The sequence below is a fragment of the Anomaloglossus baeobatrachus genome, chromosome 1 (assembly GCF_048569485.1).
Source record: "Anomaloglossus baeobatrachus isolate aAnoBae1 chromosome 1, aAnoBae1.hap1, whole genome shotgun sequence".
Taxonomy (NCBI): Eukaryota; Metazoa; Chordata; class Amphibia; order Anura; family Aromobatidae; genus Anomaloglossus; species Anomaloglossus baeobatrachus.
In genome coordinates this window covers 290,676,679-290,695,101 of record NC_134353.1, presented here as the reverse complement: position 1 = coordinate 290,695,101, position 18,423 = coordinate 290,676,679, and the positions used below count along the sequence as shown (strand labels likewise).

At 51.6% G+C, this 18,423-nt stretch overlaps 1 protein-coding gene across 2 annotated transcripts in view; it reads left to right on the top strand.

The window, feature by feature from the left end:
* The first annotated feature begins 946 nt into the window (after positions 1-946).
* The window catches only part of LOC142311953 (alcohol dehydrogenase 1-like), a 190,237-nt gene continuing 172,760 nt past the window's right edge, over positions 947-18,423 (top strand). For both annotated transcript variants that reach the window (XM_075350828.1, XM_075350824.1), the window contains exon 1: positions 947-1,010. In XM_075350828.1, coding sequence (XP_075206943.1) covers positions 993-1,010 — 18 coding nt within the window. In that variant the 5' untranslated portion in view covers positions 947-992. The remainder of the gene's footprint in view (positions 1,011-18,423) is intronic.

Genomic DNA, 18,423 nt, shown 5'->3' with positions numbered 1-18,423 from the left:
AGAGCGATACCACCCCTAGCTGATACTACCATCTGCCCCGGAGGACAGCGACAGCAGAGGTGGCCCATTCCATGGCCACATACCAGAGGTGGCATCACGACAAACACCTCACAACTACCCCCAACATCTCTCCCCTGCCATCTTCTGTACGCCTCGGGGCAACGGAGCCGGGCTAGGCTGCCCGTGACCACGACAGTCGACAGCCCGGCAACAAGTTGGTTAAACGCACCTGCCCCGTGGGGCGCTACATATTCAGTTGGTAAATATGGAAGTTATTTATTGTTTACATTTAGTAGTTGTGTCCTAAACTAGGAATACACTGTGCAATCTATATGTTTGCATCATTTTCTTGTGGTGTGAGGGGGGGGCCCAAAAAGATTTCTTGCACAGGGGCCCCTTGTAGTCTGTGTGCGCTCCTGGCCTAAATGTTCTAGAAACTAAAGCAATAGCAAAAACAAGAGCCAGCACACCAATCTCAGGAAGAATGAGTGGGGACCCTTGGGAAGACTTTGCCCTTCCATGTCTGGATTGCTAAATGTGGTTATTGTAAAGAGGGAAATAACCTGCTTTCTCACAAAGAAGAAGAAAGGAATGGCACAAATGTTCTAACTGAAAGGTAAAAAACAACTCAAAGAAGATTCTCACTAGGGATTGTTTCCTTAATTTTTAGGAGTTGAATTCCATATCTAATTTCCCCATTCATGTGCAGGTAAATTAGGTATTTATAGAACTACATGAAGAATTGCACAAGATTGTCAAAAGTGAACAATTAAGCATAGTAATGTGACACTAATCCGATTTTCCCTTAATATATTATTTGTGTCACGTAATAGCTGTAAGAATCCAAAAAATCTGCTGTTCTCAGAAAACGAGGCAGCACAGCAGCTGAAGCAGTGGAATCATTTACAGGTGCTGGGAGGGGTTATACATTTGCCTTGCACTTTTGGTTGTGCATACAGTCCTCCAGAAACGTCTGTCCTCGCTGAATCACAATGGATACTGCCGGGAAAGTAAGAAACATTTTAATATTGTAATATAATTGGGCAATACTGCATTAGACAATTGTTGTCGGGATTCTTAGGCCCCATGCCCACGCTGTGTAGTTTTGACGCATATTTTCAGACATCTTCAACAAAATCTGCATGTCCATTGTGAAGCCAGCAAAGTCTATGAGAATTCAGAAGTGCTGTGCCCACTTTGCTTATTTTTTCCTTGCGTATTTCGTGCAGAAAAAAAGAAATCTGCACCAAATATGCAAGGGAAAAATACTCAACGTGGGCACAGCACTTCTGAATTCTCATAGACTTTGCTGGCTTCACAATGGACATGCAGATTTTGTTGCAGATGTCTGAAAATCTGCGTTAAAATATGCAGCGTGGCACAGAGCCTTAGGCCCAGTGACCACGCTGTGTAGTTTTGACGCGTATTTTCAGAAATCTGCAGCAAAATCTGCATGCCCATTGTGAAGCCAGCAAAGTCTATGAGAATTCAGAAGTGCTCTGCCCATGCTGAGTATTTTCCCCTTGCAAACTTCGTGCAGAAAAAAAATAAATCTGCACCAAATACGCAACGGAAAAATACTCAATGTGGGAATAGCACTTCTGAATTCTCATAGACTTTGCTGGCTTCACAATGGACATGCAGATTTTGCTGCAGATTTCTGAAAATCTGCGTCAAAATCCGACTCAAAATCCGCAGCGTGGGCACAGGGTCTTAATGTTAAAGATGGAATACATACAACTCGCTAAGAAGTTCTAGACAGATCAAAGCAGAGTTACAATTTCGCTGTTTCAGATACATTGCAATGCACTCTGATGTTGTTTTTATTCCGGTTATCATTTATGTTACTGAGAATTTAGGTAACGGGTGTGGTAACTTATATCTAGCATCCCAGCGTCCATTTTTTTTTTTCTTTCGTGAGTGCTGTGTGTTTTAGGGTACGCTCCCACGAGCGTGAAAAACGGACGAGTGCAACGTGAGAAATTGTTCCATTGCACTGGGGCCTATGCTAGTCAATGAGGGAGAGCAGTTGGTCAGCTTTTCTTGCATCCAGATACTGGATGCTAGAAAAGCGTCAACATGCTGCAATTTTCTGCTAGAGCTAAGTGAATGGGTGCAAGAGAAATATTGGACTGCACTCGGATGTTATCCCAGTGCAGTGCGATATATGCACAGGCTGATAATGGAGGAGATTGGGGGATTAACCCCTCCCTCTCCTCCGCAGCGCCCGCCCTTAGCTCCACAGCTGTGATCCGATTGCAAGATAAGGTCACAGTTGCATGACACTCGGGTCACGCTCGCAGCAGAGCCTGAGCCGGGGGTCATTAGCATATCGCATCCGATGCTCTCACATCAGATGCCATACGCTAGTGTGAGTCCAGGCTTACTTAAAGGATTGTCTCATCAGATGGCTACTGATTGACACAACTCTATACTAGACGCCTTCAACATACATTTACATTGGAGGATTGCGTCTATAATGTGTCTTTATAATGGCAAATTTTAAAGTTTTAACTTCTATGGTACTCTGGTATACATACTTTTCATCCAGCCCCCACTTGCTCTTAACAGTATGAGCTAGCAATAAATGCCTAAACCTGTGCTACACCAAAAACCCATGATTTCATAGTGATTTGGCATCATCAGATTGCTGTGTCACATCGCAAGAAACGATTGTGATTTAATTTGAATTAAAACCCAACAGACAGTGTGGCGCCCTGGACAAGCCAGGTCGTCACAGGTACTGCAACAACACACCCCACACCCCGGTTAGGCACACCAGTCACACACAAATCCTTGTTGCCTACCTCCAGGGGCTGATGTCCACACCAGGTGGGGTGGAGCCAGGTGGTTGGCTCCACCCACCGAGGAGTTCACAGTCCTGGAGGCAGGAAAGGAAGGTAGTAGTTTTGGAGTAGTAAGAGTGAGGAGTAAAGTGTAGTATAGGAGAAGCCTGACCGTGTCCGGGTACGTGGCCTGGGCACTTACAGCAAGGTTGGCAGACGGTGGTGACCGTCTGCAGGAGGGGCCGATCGACGCGGAACCGTAGGACCGGGGACGGGCGATGGCCCGCCGGTACCGAACCGGGGAGCGAAGAGAAGCCAGCACCATTCGGCAGGGCCTACGGACCCCGACGAGGCTTGGAGTCGCCGTTAAACCGGTCAAATCCGTTAGCGATGGGAACCGCCAGGGTTTCCCAGCAGCAAAGACCCGATTGAAGGCAACCGCTAAACCGTGAAGGGAAATACAGTCACCGCCAAGGCTACAGTTCCCAGGGTTAGAGCCTGCGGGCAAAAGGGGCTCCCTTGGCATCTATCCACGCTGGGGAGCGGGTTACCGGTGGGAAGTCATCGGGGCCGAAAACACACTACAGGTGCAGGGAAAGGCAGTCACCGCCAACCTACTGGGAGTGACCACCGCAGCCGTCTGCGGAACCCGTCCATCCAGCCGTTTGTTTTACCGGAGACTCCGTGTACGTTACTGGCTGAGTGAGTACCGCCGTCTGGCACCGCGCTGACCCTGCACCTCACCAAACCCTGCCATCCACTCTCCAGTTACCCTCACCGGGCCCCGGGACCACCCAAACACCCCCTACCCACGGAGGGGAGAGAAACATCTCGGCTGCTCCCTGTCATCGCTCTCGGGATCCCTGTCCAGAGCAGCGGTGGTGTCCCAACCTCACCACAAACCGTGGGTGGCGTCACGAACCGACTTCCCCAATCCCAAAAACTACCACCTTTCACTCACGGGCGAGGAGCGCCGCTCGAGTCCCCGGATCCAGCCCACCGCTCGAGCCACCGAGCAGCGGGCTGCTGCAGCGCTGGACCCGAGCGCCAGCGAGAGCGCAGCAGCGACGGACCCCTCCCCGCCCGCAATAACTTGGCGTCACGAACAGGATCTTGCCGTTCTGCCGGCTGGCAGAAGTGCGCCTTGTGTCCCGCCGGTGGTGTCCGGCCGAAAAATTTCAGAAGCCGCCATCTTGGGCGCGAAGATTTTCCCGATCGAGCGTCTTCTAGAGCAGTGGAGGTGCGAAAGCCGAAGCTCCGCCCCTGAAGAGGAGGTGCTGAGAAGAAACCAAGGGGGGACGTGGATGGAGAGATGGCGGCGTCCTCGAATTGGAGCGCCGGAGCGTCTAAGCTCTAGGGGAGCCGAGGCGGAGTAGCCTTTGAAGATTGCGGCCCGGGTGAGCTCCCCGCCAGGACCGCTGCTTGGCTGGAGCGGGAGCTGGGCCGGTTCTGCTTGAAGGTGAGGGCGCAGAGCCTGCAGCAGCTGCTGGATTGGAAGGCGGAGATGCGTAGAATGGTTGCTGTGGTGTGGGCCGGCGATCAAGGGGCCGCTGCAGCCGTAACGCATTGCGATCAGGCCACCCAAGCTCCTGAACCAGCCTTGATTGCGCGGGGGCCGGCACCGCAGCAGGAGGCCCAGAGAGAGTGCAGCTGATGGAAAAGGAGATTCGGAGCACGCTGACCCGCCACCATTCCCAGCGGCGATCAGCGGTTCTGGGCTGCACTGCTTATGGAAGGAGAACCCGATGTACCGTCTGGTCCCTGAGTGGGCCGACCCCCTGCGGTGGTAGCCGCCCCAAAGTCAGCGGTTCCTCCGACGCAAGTTGTCCCCGTTGGGACCATCAGAACCGTTAAGTGAGTAAATGAAAAATAATCAGCCGAACTGTTACCAGATTTGCAACCGTGATTGAACCGGCCGTTGCCGGCAAGTTGTCCCTGAAGGGACCCTTTGCACCGTTGGCGTAAGGAACTACTTACGGACACGCCCGAGAACTTGCAGGGCAACCACAAACTTGTGGCATGTAAAATAATTTTTAGCATAATTCCGTAGCCGCCTCCGGAGAGGCAGATTGGAGGAAGGGCCCGCAGCAGAGTAGGCTGGGGCCCGGTCACCACTTGGACCGGTGGCCATCCTCCGGGGGTCAGGGGTTCCCCGTGGACGTGGGTCCCCTGAAAGAGACCGTACCCGCTCGGGCAGCTTGGTGATGGACTGGGGCAAGGGGTGCTGTCCACTTCTTAGGGGCAGCATCAGGGCCAGGTTGTTTGGGCGGGAGAGAGTGGAAGTCATTACCGTTAATAAAAATGTAACGTTTAAGTACCGTGCCTCCCGTTAAAGGACGTTTCATAATGTTTAATATGTGTTTTCTACCTTTTTACAGTTTTGCAAAATAAAAACGGTGATGGACGGGCAGCCCGCGGACGGTCTGCATTTAACCAAGGGGGAATGTGGCGCCCTGGACAAGCCAGGTCATCACAGGTATTGCAACAACACACCCCACACCCCGGTTAGGCACACCAGTCACACACAAATCCTTGTTGCCTCCCTCCAGGGGCTGATGTCCACACCAGGTGGGGTGTAGCCAGGCGGTTGGCTCCACCCACCGAGGAGTTTACAGTCCTGGAGGCGGGAAAGGAAGGTAGTAGTTTTGGAGTAGTAAGAGTGAGGAGTAAAGTGTAGTAGAGGAGCAGCCTGTCCGGGTACGTGTCCCGGGCACATACAGTAAGGTTGGCAGACGGTGGTGACCGTCTGCAGGAGGGGCCGATCGACGCGGAACCGTAGGACCGGGGACGGGCGGTGGCCCGTCGGTACCAAACCGGGGAGCGAAGAGAAGCCAGCACCATTCGGCATGGCCTACGGACCCCGACCAGGCTTGGAGTCGCCGTTAAACCGGTCAAATCCGTTAGCGACGGGAACCTCCGGGGTTTTCCAGCAGCAAAGACCCGATTGAAGGCAACCGCTCAATCGTGAAGGGAAATACAGTCACCGCCAAGGCTACAGTTCCCAGGGCCAGAGCCTGCAGGCAAAAGGGGCTCCCTCGGCATCTGTCCACGCTGGGGAGCGGGTTACTGGTGGGAAGTCATCGGGGCCGAAAACACACTACAGGTGCAGGGAAAGGCAGTCACCGCCAACCTACCGGGAGTGACCACCGCAGCAGTCTGCGGAACCCGTCCATCCAGCCGTTTGTTTTACCGGAGACTCCGTGTACGTTACTGGCTGAGTGAGTACCACAGTGCCGTCTGGCACCGCGCTGCCCCTGCGACCCTGCACCTCACCAAACCCTGCCATCCACTCTCCAGTTACCCTCACCGGGCCCCGGGACCACCCAAACACCCCCTACCCATGGAGGGGAGAGAAACATCTCGGCTGCTCCCTGTCATCGCTCTCGGGATTCCTGTCCAGAGCAGCGGTGGTGTCCCAACCTCACCACAAACCGTGGGTGGCGTCACAAACTGACTTCCCCAATCCCAAAAACTACCACCTTTCACTCACGGGCGAGGAGCGCCGCTCGAGTCCCCGGATCCGGCCCACCGCTCGAGCCACCGAGCAGCAAGCAGCGGGCTGCAGCAGCGCCGGACCCGAGCGCCAGCGAGAGCGCAGCAGCGACGGCCCCCTCCCCGCCCGCGACAACAGCAAAAATCCAATCTAGATGGATTTGCGCACAATCTACTTGAGATTTTGGAAAACGGCCATTTCAGTATATGGCCGGTGTCACACTTGTGATTGCCTCGCATGAATCTTGCGTGAGTTTCACGGTGCACAACCCGGTGCGGACTCACACTGCTCATAAGAGCGTCTCAGCTGCATAGAGATGCATGCAACCGACCCGCTCCTGTGAGGAGAGTGTGAGTCCGTGCCAGGTGATGCACTGCGAAACTCATGCGAGATACACGCGAGGCAATCGCAAGTGGGATATCGGCCTAATAAAAATCTACAACTTCCCACGAAGGGGGAAGGTCCCAAAGATCAAAAACTCCAGTGACTAACCCAAAATTATGATTAAATTAAAATTTAAAAGGGCAATTAAAAGGGCAACTGACCAAAAAAGGGAACCAAAAAGTAATTGGCGAAATACAAAAAGCTTTATTAGTATTAAAAGTGAACAAGAGACAGACAGACAAGTGGTGGGGGCGAGTCCCCGCACTGCCACCTGTCCTGGCTGCTGCACTGGCGTTCATTATGTCTCAAGGTAACAATCTGCTGATATGATCATATTTGGTCAGGGAGCAAGCACTTTTGGGGTGATCCTTATTTATTTATCTGTACATGACAACTTATTCTCACACCCTGGCTTATTTGATAGCAAATTATTTATTGTACCTTGGACCAGCAGCCTTCACTAACATCAGGTAGTGTGTTTGTGTGCAACTCTGGCAACATTTTCCATCTTTATTGCCCTCACTGTCTGTCTCTTGTTCACTTTTATTTCTAATAAAGCTTTTTGTATTTCACCAATTACTTTTTTAAGTACACAAAAGAAACAAATCCGCTCACCACTGCAGAGACTTGCAGCGGAGCGGTGTTAGCATGGGAGCGGTTTTCTCACCCTCCCTTGCTAACATTGTTATGGCGGTTTGGGAAGAGAGGTTTTTATACAGTACTAATTCACCTTTTTTTAGTGATATTTTGTGGCTGGGGAGATACATAGATGACATGTTACTCGTATGGAGGAGCACAGAATCCAGAGCTGAGGAATTGTTTTCATATTTGGATAATAATGAGTTCAATCTGAAATTCACACATAATCTACATAAAACAAAAATTAATTTTTTGGACATTGAATTCTCCATCAAAGATAATAGAGTATGTATTTCTCCATTTAGGAAACCTCTGGCCACCAATAACACACTGAATGCATCTTCCTGCCATCCTAAACATGTTCTGAGAAATATTCCAGTGGGAGAACTGATCCGTACTAAGAGAAATAGTTCCAGCCCAAACACATACAAAAAAGAGGCACAAAGGGTTAAAGACAGACTCAGAGCACGAGATTATCCTGGGTGGGTGGTACTAGACAGAGCAGAGCATATAGTTGATAGAGTAGACCTCCTTGCCGACAAATCTAAACAGAGGGACAACGATAATTGTTTTATTACCTTCTCCACGCAATTCAGTGATCAATTTGACAGTATAAAAAATATCATAAAAAAATACTTGCCTCTGTTGAACCAAGATTTGAGATTGAAGGAAATTATGAGCAAGAATGCAGTTAGATTTGTTGCCAGAAAGGCTCCCACTTTGCAGAGTATTTTGTCTCCTAGCACATTTGTCTCAACACGGCCTGTCAGATCTACCACGTGGTTAGAAGTCAAAGGTTTTTTTAAGTGCGGTGCCGCTAAATGTAAATGCTGCAGTTTTGTTAGCAAGAGTGATACCTTTGTATCTTTCCACAATGGTAATAGCTTTAACATTAATACTTTCATTAACTGTAATAGTGATCATGTGGTATATCTGATAGAATGTGAACAATGCCAAATTCAGTACGTAGGCTGTACAGTGGGGCCACTTAAAAAACGTATACGCAAGCACATGTCCGATTCAGTGAACGCTAATACCATTGGTATCTCTGCGGTATCTAGACATTTTGCCACAGTCCACAAGGGCAATTTGACAGCTTTTAAATTCAAGGGTATAGAGAAGGTTTTCAAACCATTGAGAGGAGGCGACTATAGGAGAAAGCTACTTAATCATGAAAGTCGGTGGATTTTTATGTTGGATACCCGCCTCCCAAAGGGATTAAATAGCAGACATGATTTGATCTTATGCTATTGAGGTTTTGGAAAAAAAGAGAGAAATTTAACTTTTTTTTTGCTGACAACTGCGAGACTAAAGGCCCCGTCACACTAAGCAACATCGCTAGCAACATCGCTGCTAACGAACAACTTTTGTGACGTTGCTAGCGATGTTGCTGTGTGTGACATCCAGCAACAACCTGGCCCCTGCTGTGAGGTCGTTGGTTGTTGCTGAATGTCCTGGGCCATTTTTTAGTTGTTGCTGTCCTGCTGTGAAGCACAGATCGCTGTGTGTGACAGCGAGACAGCAACAACTAAATGTGCAGGCAGCAGGAGCCGGCTTCTGCGGAGGCCGGTAACCACAGTAAACATCGGGTAACCAAGAAGCCCTGTCCTTGGTTACCCGATATTTACCTTTGTTACCAGCCTCCGCCGCTCTCACTGTCAGTGCCGGCTCCTGCTCTGTGCACATGTAGCTGCAGGACACATCGGGTTAATTAACCCGATGTGTGCTGTAGCTAGGAGAGCAGGGAGCCAGCGCTAAGCAGTGTGCGCTGCTCCCTGCTCTGTGCACATTTAGCTGCAGTACACATCGGGTAATTAACCCGATGTGTGCTGTAACTAGGAGAGCAGGGAGCCAGCGCTCAGTGTGCGCTGCTCCCTGCTCTCTGCACGTGTAGCTCCGTGCGCTGGTAACCAAGGTAAATATCGGGTTGGTTACCCGATATTTACCTTAGTTACCAAGCGCAGCATCTTCCACGCGGCGCTGGGGGCTGGTCACTGGTTGCTGGTGAGCTCACCAGCAACTCGTGTAGTGACGCTCCAACGATCCCTGCCAGGTCAGGTTGCTGGTGGGATCGCTGGAGCGTCGCAGTGTGAAATCTCACCAGCAACCTCCTAGCAACTTACCAGCGATCCCTATCGTTGTTGGGATCGCTGGTAAGTTGCTTAGTGTGACTGGACCTTAATACAACAGCACTTTACACTTCCATTGTATGAGCGTGGTTGATTTGTTGTTGTAGATCTCAACACTGATATTTCTGTCGCTCATTAATATTGACATGTGTTCTGTTTGAGCCTTACATATACGGGTAGGCATCGGCTGACAACTGCGAGACATTATAATTTTTTTTTTTTCTCTCTCTCTTCTTATACCTGTGGGCAATGTCCTTTTTATATATCTTGCTTCCTATAATGTGTTTTGACAAATGAATGTGATTATTTACATCTATTAAGTGGGGTTTTATTGTGTCTATTGATTTTCATGTCCATTTATGGGGAAAAAAAAGAAAGAAAAAAGGATATGTATATTTATATAAAATATATATATATATATATATATATATAATATGATTTTCATACCTAAATGTTAATTGATATATATATTTTTTTTTCTGTATTTTATCTGGATGGATACCTATGTAATTTAAGGTTAGATAAATACTTCATGGTCTTTTTGTACTTTTCTCTTGTGAATTTGTGATTTTACCTGAGCAGCGTATACTCCCCTATATAATTAATTTATTGAGAACATGTGAGTTACTTCGCTGCTCAGGAAAAACATTTATAAATATCCTCTTAATCTTGTACTGACTATGACCTGAGGAAGGCGTTCCGCCGAAACGCGTAGTAGTATACATCTGCCATGCATCAGTGTGAACAAGCCGGTGTCTTTACTTGAGAAATGGATATATATTTTTAATCGAGTTGATATAAATAAATAAATAAAGAAGCATTTTTATTTATCCCTTTGGAGTCCAGCTGGATTTTTCCACTGCTTTCTTCAATTACTTTTTTAGTTCCCTTTTTTGGTCAGTGGCCCTTTAATTGCTATCATAATTTTGGGTTAGTCACTGGAGTTTTTGGTTGTGCATGTGTGACGCCCTGGGCAAGCCAGGGGTCACAGGTCATGACACCACCACACCCTACACCCCGGATAGGTACAACAAAGCTACACAAAAATCCTTGTTGCCTTCCTCCAGGGGCTGATGTCCACACCAGGGGGTGGGCCAGGCGGTTGGCTCCGCCCACCGAGGAGTTCACAGCCCTGGAGGCGGGAAAACCAAAGAATTAAGCTAGGGAAGTGAAGGAGTGAAGAGATGAGTTGTAGTGAGAGAGGAGTTTAGACAGGACAGTGAGTGAAGTGGAAGTGAAGTGGTAGAGGAGCAAGAGAGAGGCGTTAAGGTGGAAGAGAAAGTGACAGTTGAGGAAGCCTGAAGTTAGTCCGGGTGTGTGCCCCGGACTGAGACAGCAAGGTCAGCAGACGGTGGTGACCGTCTGCAGGAGAGGCTGCTTGGAGGTTGCCGAAAGGACCGTGGACGGGTGGTGGCCCGGCGGTACCGGAGCGGTATACGAAGAGAAGCCAGCACCATTGGCAGGGGCCTTTCGGATCCCGACAAGGCTAGGAGTTGCCGTGAATTTGCCAAATCCGTCAGTGAAGGGGACCTCTGGGTCTCCCAACAACCAAGTCCCGATTGAAGGCAACAGTCCAACCGTAGGAGAGAGACACCGCCGCCGCCAAGGCACCAGTTTCTCAGGGCCAGCGCCTGCGGGCAAAGAGGGGCTCCTCCGGCCCATATCCAAGCCGGGGAGCGGGTTACCGGTGGGAACCCATCGCTACCAACATAGACTTAGGTGCAGGAAAAGGGACCGTCACCATCAACTACTGGGGAAAAGCAACAGCAGCCGTCCGTGGGAACCGTCTTTCCAGCCGTGTGTTTTACCGAGAACTGTGTCCACGTCTCAGGCTGAGTGAGTACCACCGTGCCATGCGGCACAGCGCTGCCCCCGCGACCCTGCACCTCACCAGGCCCCGCACCTGGCCTGTCATCCTTCATCCTCCACCCCATCACTGGGCCCCGGGACAACCAATCCCTACCCACGGAGGGGAGAACTAACAACTCTGCTGCTCCCTGTCACTGCTCCCGGGATCCCAATACAGAGCAGCGGTGGTGGCCATACAATCACCACAACCGTGGGTGGCATCACGGACAATAAACAATCCCAAAAATCAACCCCCTTTCACTCACGGGTGGGGAGCGCCGCTCGAGTCCCCGGGATCCGGCCCTTCGCTCGAGCAGCAGCAGGCCGCAGCGGCAGCCGGACCCGAACAGTGGGAGAGCGCATTGTCCCCTCCTCCTCCCGCGACAACTTGGCGTCACGAACAGGATCTTACCGCTCTGCTGTTGGGTAGAGGTGCGCCTTGTTACCGCCGGAGGTGTCCGGCCAGAAAATTTCAGAAGCCGCCATCTTTGGCGCGAAGAGTTCCCGCTCGAGTGTCTTCTCGAGTAGCGGAGGCGCGAAGGCCAAAACCCCGCCTCGATAGAGGAGGGGCCGGAAAGAGGCTAAGGGGGACGAAATGGCGACTGGTCGCATGTAGCCGCGGCTATAAAAGCAGGGACGCCAGGACTCTGCAGCGATATTGGGTTCCTGGAAGACCTCGTCACCAAGATGCATAACCCAACTCCCAACGAGGAAGCCCCCGCGCCCGACACGGCGACGTGGTTGAGGGACCGGACCGTCCCGCTGAGTAACCGTCTGCAGGCCTACATGCAACTCCTCCTAGAGGAGTGGGACACCGACATGGCGGATGTAGTAGCTGCTATGCGGAGACGCGAGGTTCAAGAGGATTTGGAGGAGCGGGTAAGAGACCCACGCTCCTTTATTCCCGAGGGATCGGCCAGTGAAGCTGAGGAGCCCGGCCTGCCTCCGCTCACCCTGCCTCTCGCCCCGCTACCTGTGTTAGCTGCTGCCGCTCCGCCACTAGGCCCGCTACCTGCCCAACCGGTAGCGATACCCTGCCAATCCGCCCCGGCGGACCAACCGGCTGCAGACACTCAGGGCGTTCCCGAATCGTTCCCGGGGGAACCGCTAGGACCGCGGCCCCTTAGTAGAAATGTGCCAGAAGTCCCGGCGGTGATTGCGCCAGACCCCGAGCCCGGGACCATGGCATGGATGAATGCCCGGGTGATTGCGTTCCACCAACGTCAGCAGGATCAGATCTTCCGGATGATGGAGCAGTGGACCAACGAGGTGGAGATGCTGATTCAACTGCCCCGATGTACGGGAGGGGAACAGATGTAACAGAGTCGACTGGTGACCCACGTCCCTATGTCCTTCCTGGACCGGCCGCTGCGGCTGAGGGGCCCGGCCTAGTCTCGACTCATGCATCAACCTTGCCATTAATTATGGGGCACCTCAGTGTAAACTCGCCTGACCTGCTGCCTCGTGCTACTGCAGAAGGATCTGATGTACTGGATGCTGGCGGCCAGGAGGCTGCGGCAGCTGGCGGCAACCCGCCTGACGCGGATGCAAGTGATGGTGACTCCAGCGACTCCAGCTCTGGTGCTGAACCCTCCCTTGAAGGTGAGGAGGCAAGTGAGCGTCTCCGCTATGTGGGGGAACCAGTAGTTTATTACACTGCACGCAATGGTGGGAATGGATACCGGGCGCCCATGTCACAGCAAGCATGTCACTGCATGTTTGATATGCTGGTGGCAGAGAACCCAGCGGTCACAGAAGAGTCCGAGTGATGGCAGCGGAGCACCGTTGCACCGTCCCCGTTGGGACCACCACTGTGTGTGTTTAAAAGTTCTGAAAGTTCTTAGAGAATGAAAGTAAATGATTACCGAACAGTAACCTGATTGTCAGCACCGTGATTTGGAACCGGCCGTTGCCGGCATTGTTGTCCCCGTGGGGACCCTTCAAAAAGTTGCATAGGGAACTCTCTATGAACAGGCCCGAGAACTTGCAGGGCAACCACAAACATTAGTGGCATGTAAATAAAATATGTTTGTTACAGCTACCGTTACCGCCTCCGGAGAGGCAGGTTGGAGCGAGGGCCCGCAGTGAAGCAGGCTGGGGCCCAGCCACAACAGGAACCGGTGGCTACCCTCTGGAGGGGAAGGACAGATCCCGCTCGGGTAACTGGTTCAGGACTGGGGTCAAGGGGTGCTGCCTGTTTCTTAGAGGCAGCATCAGGGCCAGGTTACTTGGGTGGGAGAGAGCGGCAGCAGCAACCGTTAAAATGTTACCGTAACGTTTAAGAAAAGTGCCTCCCGCTGTGGGATGATGTTATTATACTTGTTTATGTTTTTATCTTTTTTCCAGAAAAATAAAACCGGTGTTGGACGGGCAGCCCGCGGACGGTCTGCATTTTGCTAAGGGGGAATGTGACGCCCTGGGCAAGCCAGGGGTCACAGGTCATGACACCACCACACCCTACACCCCAGATAGGTACACCAAAGCTACACAAAAATCCTTGTTGCCTTCCTCCAGGGGCTGATGTCCACACCAGGGGGTGGGCCAGGTGGTTGGCTCCGCCCACCGAGGAGTTCACAGCCCTGGAGGCGGGAAAACCAAAGAATTAAGCTAGGGAAGTGAAGGAGTGAAGAGATGAGTTGTAGTGAGAGAGGAGTTTAGACAGGACAGTGAGTGAAGTGGTAGAGGAGCAAGAGAGAGGAGTTAAGGTGGAAGAGAAAGTGACAGTTGTGGAAGCCTGAAGTTAGTCCGGGTGTGTGCCCCGGACTGAGACAGCAAGGTCAGCAGACAGCGGTGACCGTCTGCAGGAGAGGCTGCTTGGAGGTTGCCGAAAGGACCGTGGACGGGTGGTGGCCCGGCGGTACCGGAGCGGTATACGAAGAGAAGCCAGCACCATTGGCAGGGGCCTTTCGGATCCCGGCAAGGCTAGGAGTCGCCGTGAATTTGCCAAATCCGTCAGTGAAGGGGACCTCTGGGTCTCCCAACAACCAAGTCCCGATTGAAGGCAACAGTCCAACCATTAGAGAGAGACACCACCACCGCCAAGGCACCAGTTTCTCAGGGCCAGCGCCTGCGGGCAAAGAGGGGCTCCTCCGGCCCATATCCAAGCCGGGGAGCGGGTTACCGGTGGGAACCCATCGCTACCAACATAGACTTAGGTGCAGGAAAAGGGACCGTCACCATCAACTACTGGGGAAAAGCAACAGCAGCCGTCCGTGGGAACCGTCTTTCCAGCCGTGTGTTTTACCGAGAACTGTGTCCACGTCTCAGGCTGAGTGAGTACCACCGTGCCGTGCAGCACAGCGCTGCCCCCGCGACCCTGCACCTCACCAGGCCCCGCACCTGGCCTGTCATCCCTCATCCTCCACCCCATCACTGGACCCCGGGACAACCAACCCCTACCCACAGAGGGGAGAACTAACAACTCTGCTGCTCCCTATCATCGCTCCCGGGATCCCCATACAGAGCAGCGGTGGTGGCCATACAATCACCACAACCGTGGGTGGCGTCACGGACAATAAACAATCCCAAAAATCAACCCCCTTTCACTCACGGGCGAGGAGCGCCGCTCGAGTCCCCGGGATCCGGCCCCTCGCTCGAGCCACCGAGCAGCAGCAGGCCGCAGCAGCAGCGGCAGCCGGACCCGAGCAGTGGGAGAGTGCAGAGTCCCCTCCTCCGCCCGCGACACATGACAGTCTAATGTTGTGTGGCACCAGACAACAAAAGCCTGTAGGTATGTCTGGGGATTAACTTAGCCACCCAAAAAATAACCTCAAAGAGCATATGAATTCCGCAAAAAACAACACAAAATTTATGAAAAATAAATCTCTTTATTAAAATAATAAAACACAATTAAAAGAAGGCAAAAGATGTTAGACATAGGAAAGTGGCCAAAAGCTAAATAAATTATACCGAAATTTAAGAAATTATGTGTTACACAAACTACCTTTTATAAAGTCTTAATATGACTAAAGCGGTCTTTACACGCTGTGACATCAAAAGCGATGTCGCGAGCGATAGCACTCGCCCCCGTTGGTTGTGCGTCATGGGCAAATCGCTGCCCGTGGTGCACATCATCGCTAACACCCATCACACATACTTATCTGTCTAGCGACCTCCCTGTGGCCGGCGAACCGCCTCCTTTCTAAGGGGGCGGTTCGATCGGCGTCACAGCGGCGTCACTAAGCGGCCGCCCAATAGAAGCGGAGGGGCGGAGATGTGCTGACGGAACATTCCGCCCACCTCCTTCCTTCCTCATTGCGGGCTGCTGCAGGTACGGTGATGTTCCTGCGGTGTCACACAAAGTGATGTGTGCTGCCGCAGGAACGAAGAACAACCTGCGTCCTGCAACAGCAACGATAATTGGGATTAGAACGACGTATCAACGATTAGCTGAGTAATTTTGATCGTTAACGGTCGTTCCTGCGTTTTAAACGCAGCGATGTCGCTAACAAGGCCGGATGTGCGTCCTGAATTCCATGACCCCAACGACATCTCGTTAGCGATGTTGTTGCGTGTAAAGCACGCTTTAGGTTTCAAAATTTCAAGTAAACCGTATTGTTTGAGATATCGAAGGGTAACCTTATCTATGTCAATATTTTCACCCCATTGTATACACTCTATGAATTTAAGTATACAAAAGAAAGCTAGTCAGTAATGCTGTACATTTCAGTGCAATGCATAATAATTTACTGAAATATTTGTGCAAAAATAAAAACTGTACGTGAGGTGTAGATATTCAGTGCTTGATGAAGAGTTGTATTCTTAGGTGCTGGGACTTTCATTAGGACAGCATGATAAAAAACAAATATACAGACGATATTTATTAGCGATTGTGAAATCTGGCCAGTAGTACTTTGGTCTCCATTACTGTATAAGGCCCGTTTCACACGTCCGTGAAAAACACTGACGTTTTTCACTGGCGTGTAAAACACGCACATGTCCCTCGGTGTGCCGTGAATCACGGCACACGTGGGTTGTCTAAGTGCAATCCGGGCTCCGTTCTCCGTGGCCCATGATTGCACTTAGAGATTAACTCACCTGTGCGCGCTCCCGCTCTCCATGGTGCTGAACGCTCCCGCGGTGCAGCATCCGGCCGGCGCTGACCCCCCGCAGCAGCTGCTTCCGGGTCGGCTGTGTCGTGCATCATGAATATGCGCGACAGTAATGAGCCGGCTCAGAAGCAACAAGCTGCACGGGCTGTAGAGGACATCGCTGGAGCCGGGTGAGTAAAATGATTTTTATTTTAAAAGCACGTTTTTTTCTGGCACGTGTTTCACGGACCACACCACTGCATGGTCCGTGGGACATCAGTGATGCCAGAAAAAAATGGACATGTCTCCGTGCGGCAATCACGGACACGCGGGTACGCCGCACGGAGACACGTGCAGTGAAAAATCACTGATGTGTTAGCAGACCCATTCATTATAATGGGTCTGCGTATGTCAGTGATTCTGTTACGTTTAAAAAAAAAAAAGCACAAACGTACCAGAATCACTGACGTGTGAAAGGGGCCTTAGGCTGGCTTCACACTTGCGATTAACTCACACGAGTTTAATGCAAGAAAATCTCGCATTGCACTCTGACCCATGTTAATCAATGAGGCAGCTCCGATCTGCTATTTTTTTTTTTTTTCCTCAGTCCAAATCAGACTGAGAAAAAAATCGCAGCATGCTGCGTTTTGGTGAGTTTCTCGCACGAGTCTCTTCAATGAAAGTCTATGGGTGCGTGAAAAAAAAAAGGATGTCACACGGACCATCCTAGTGACATCCGTTTTTCTCAATACATTTCACGCATGTAGCAGAGAACAATGTAAATGCACCTGTACACAACAGTACATGAATAGCAGCTGCTGAGGGTAAAAACTGATTGCACACTGACAGCAAACAGATGAAATGTGAACATAAATCGTGTGACTTTCTAGTGTACCGCCCCGCGGCCTCGGCTGCGACCGCCGAGCTGCTCGGATCCGTGCTTGTACTTCGGACGGTGGCTCGAGCCTCTCATGTACCCGGGGGTCACGTCGCTCTGCAAGGGGGGTCTGGCGCTACGCGCGGAGGAATGCGGGTGTTTGGTTTTGGGATCATTGTTCGTGACGCCACCCACGGGTTGTGGTGATGGTGGACACCACCGCTGCTGTGAAGGTACGGGGACTCCCGGGAGCGGTGTAGTGGCGCAGCTAGGTGTTGACCCCTCCGTGGGTAAGGGATGTTGGTCCCGGGGCCCGGTTGTGCGAGGTCCGGGGTGCAGGGCGCAGGGTTGCGGTGCGGCGCGGTGCCAGATGGCACTGGTGTACTCACGATTAAACCACACAGAGTCACTGGTAAACCAAACGGAGGAATGGACGGGGCCCGCAGCCGGCTGCAGCTTCCTAGTCGGGTTGGCAATGTCCGCCTTTCTCCTGCACTTGTGTTTGTAGTGTGACCACTGTGCCTGGTCACAGGTAGTCCGCTCCTCGGGGTGTGTGTGTCGTAGGAGCCCCTTTTGCCCGCAGACGCTGGCCCTTGGATCTCTGGTCTCTGGCGGTGGCTCTTATCCGGATGGGTTGTACTACCCTGTCCCGGTCCCTCACTGTTCCACCGGTCGTATTCCCGGTCTCCTGCAGGCGGCCACTGCCGTCTGCCTGACTGACTGATCTGGGGTCCTAGGCTCCAGCCCAGGCCCCAAGCAGAACTGTACTCCGCTACTCTTCACTCCACTGTACTGAACTGAACTGTTTACTGTTCCTGTCTCAGGCCAGCAGACTCCTCGGAGGGTGTGTCTTTCCGCCTGACTCCGCCCACCTGGTGTGCCTGTCTGACTCTGAGGGAGGCAATCAAGTCTTTATGATTGACTGATGGTACCTTTTCTAGTGTGGGGGTGTATGTGGTGAGTGTAGTGACCTGTGACCCCTGGGTGTCCAGGGCGTCACACTAACATGAAAATCGGACCGACTTTACACTCACAAGGGTGATTCAAGCCTAAGAGATCCACTAATAGACTAATGTGCTCCTGCATTAAAGGGAACCTGTGAGCAGAAATTTTGCCCTAAACCTAAAAGTTTCCCCTTCTGCAGCTCGTGGGCTGCATTCTAGCAAGGTTCCTATAGTTATTCTGCCCCCTTTTAGATCAAAATAAATAGTTTATAAAGTGGTACCTTTCAGTTTGA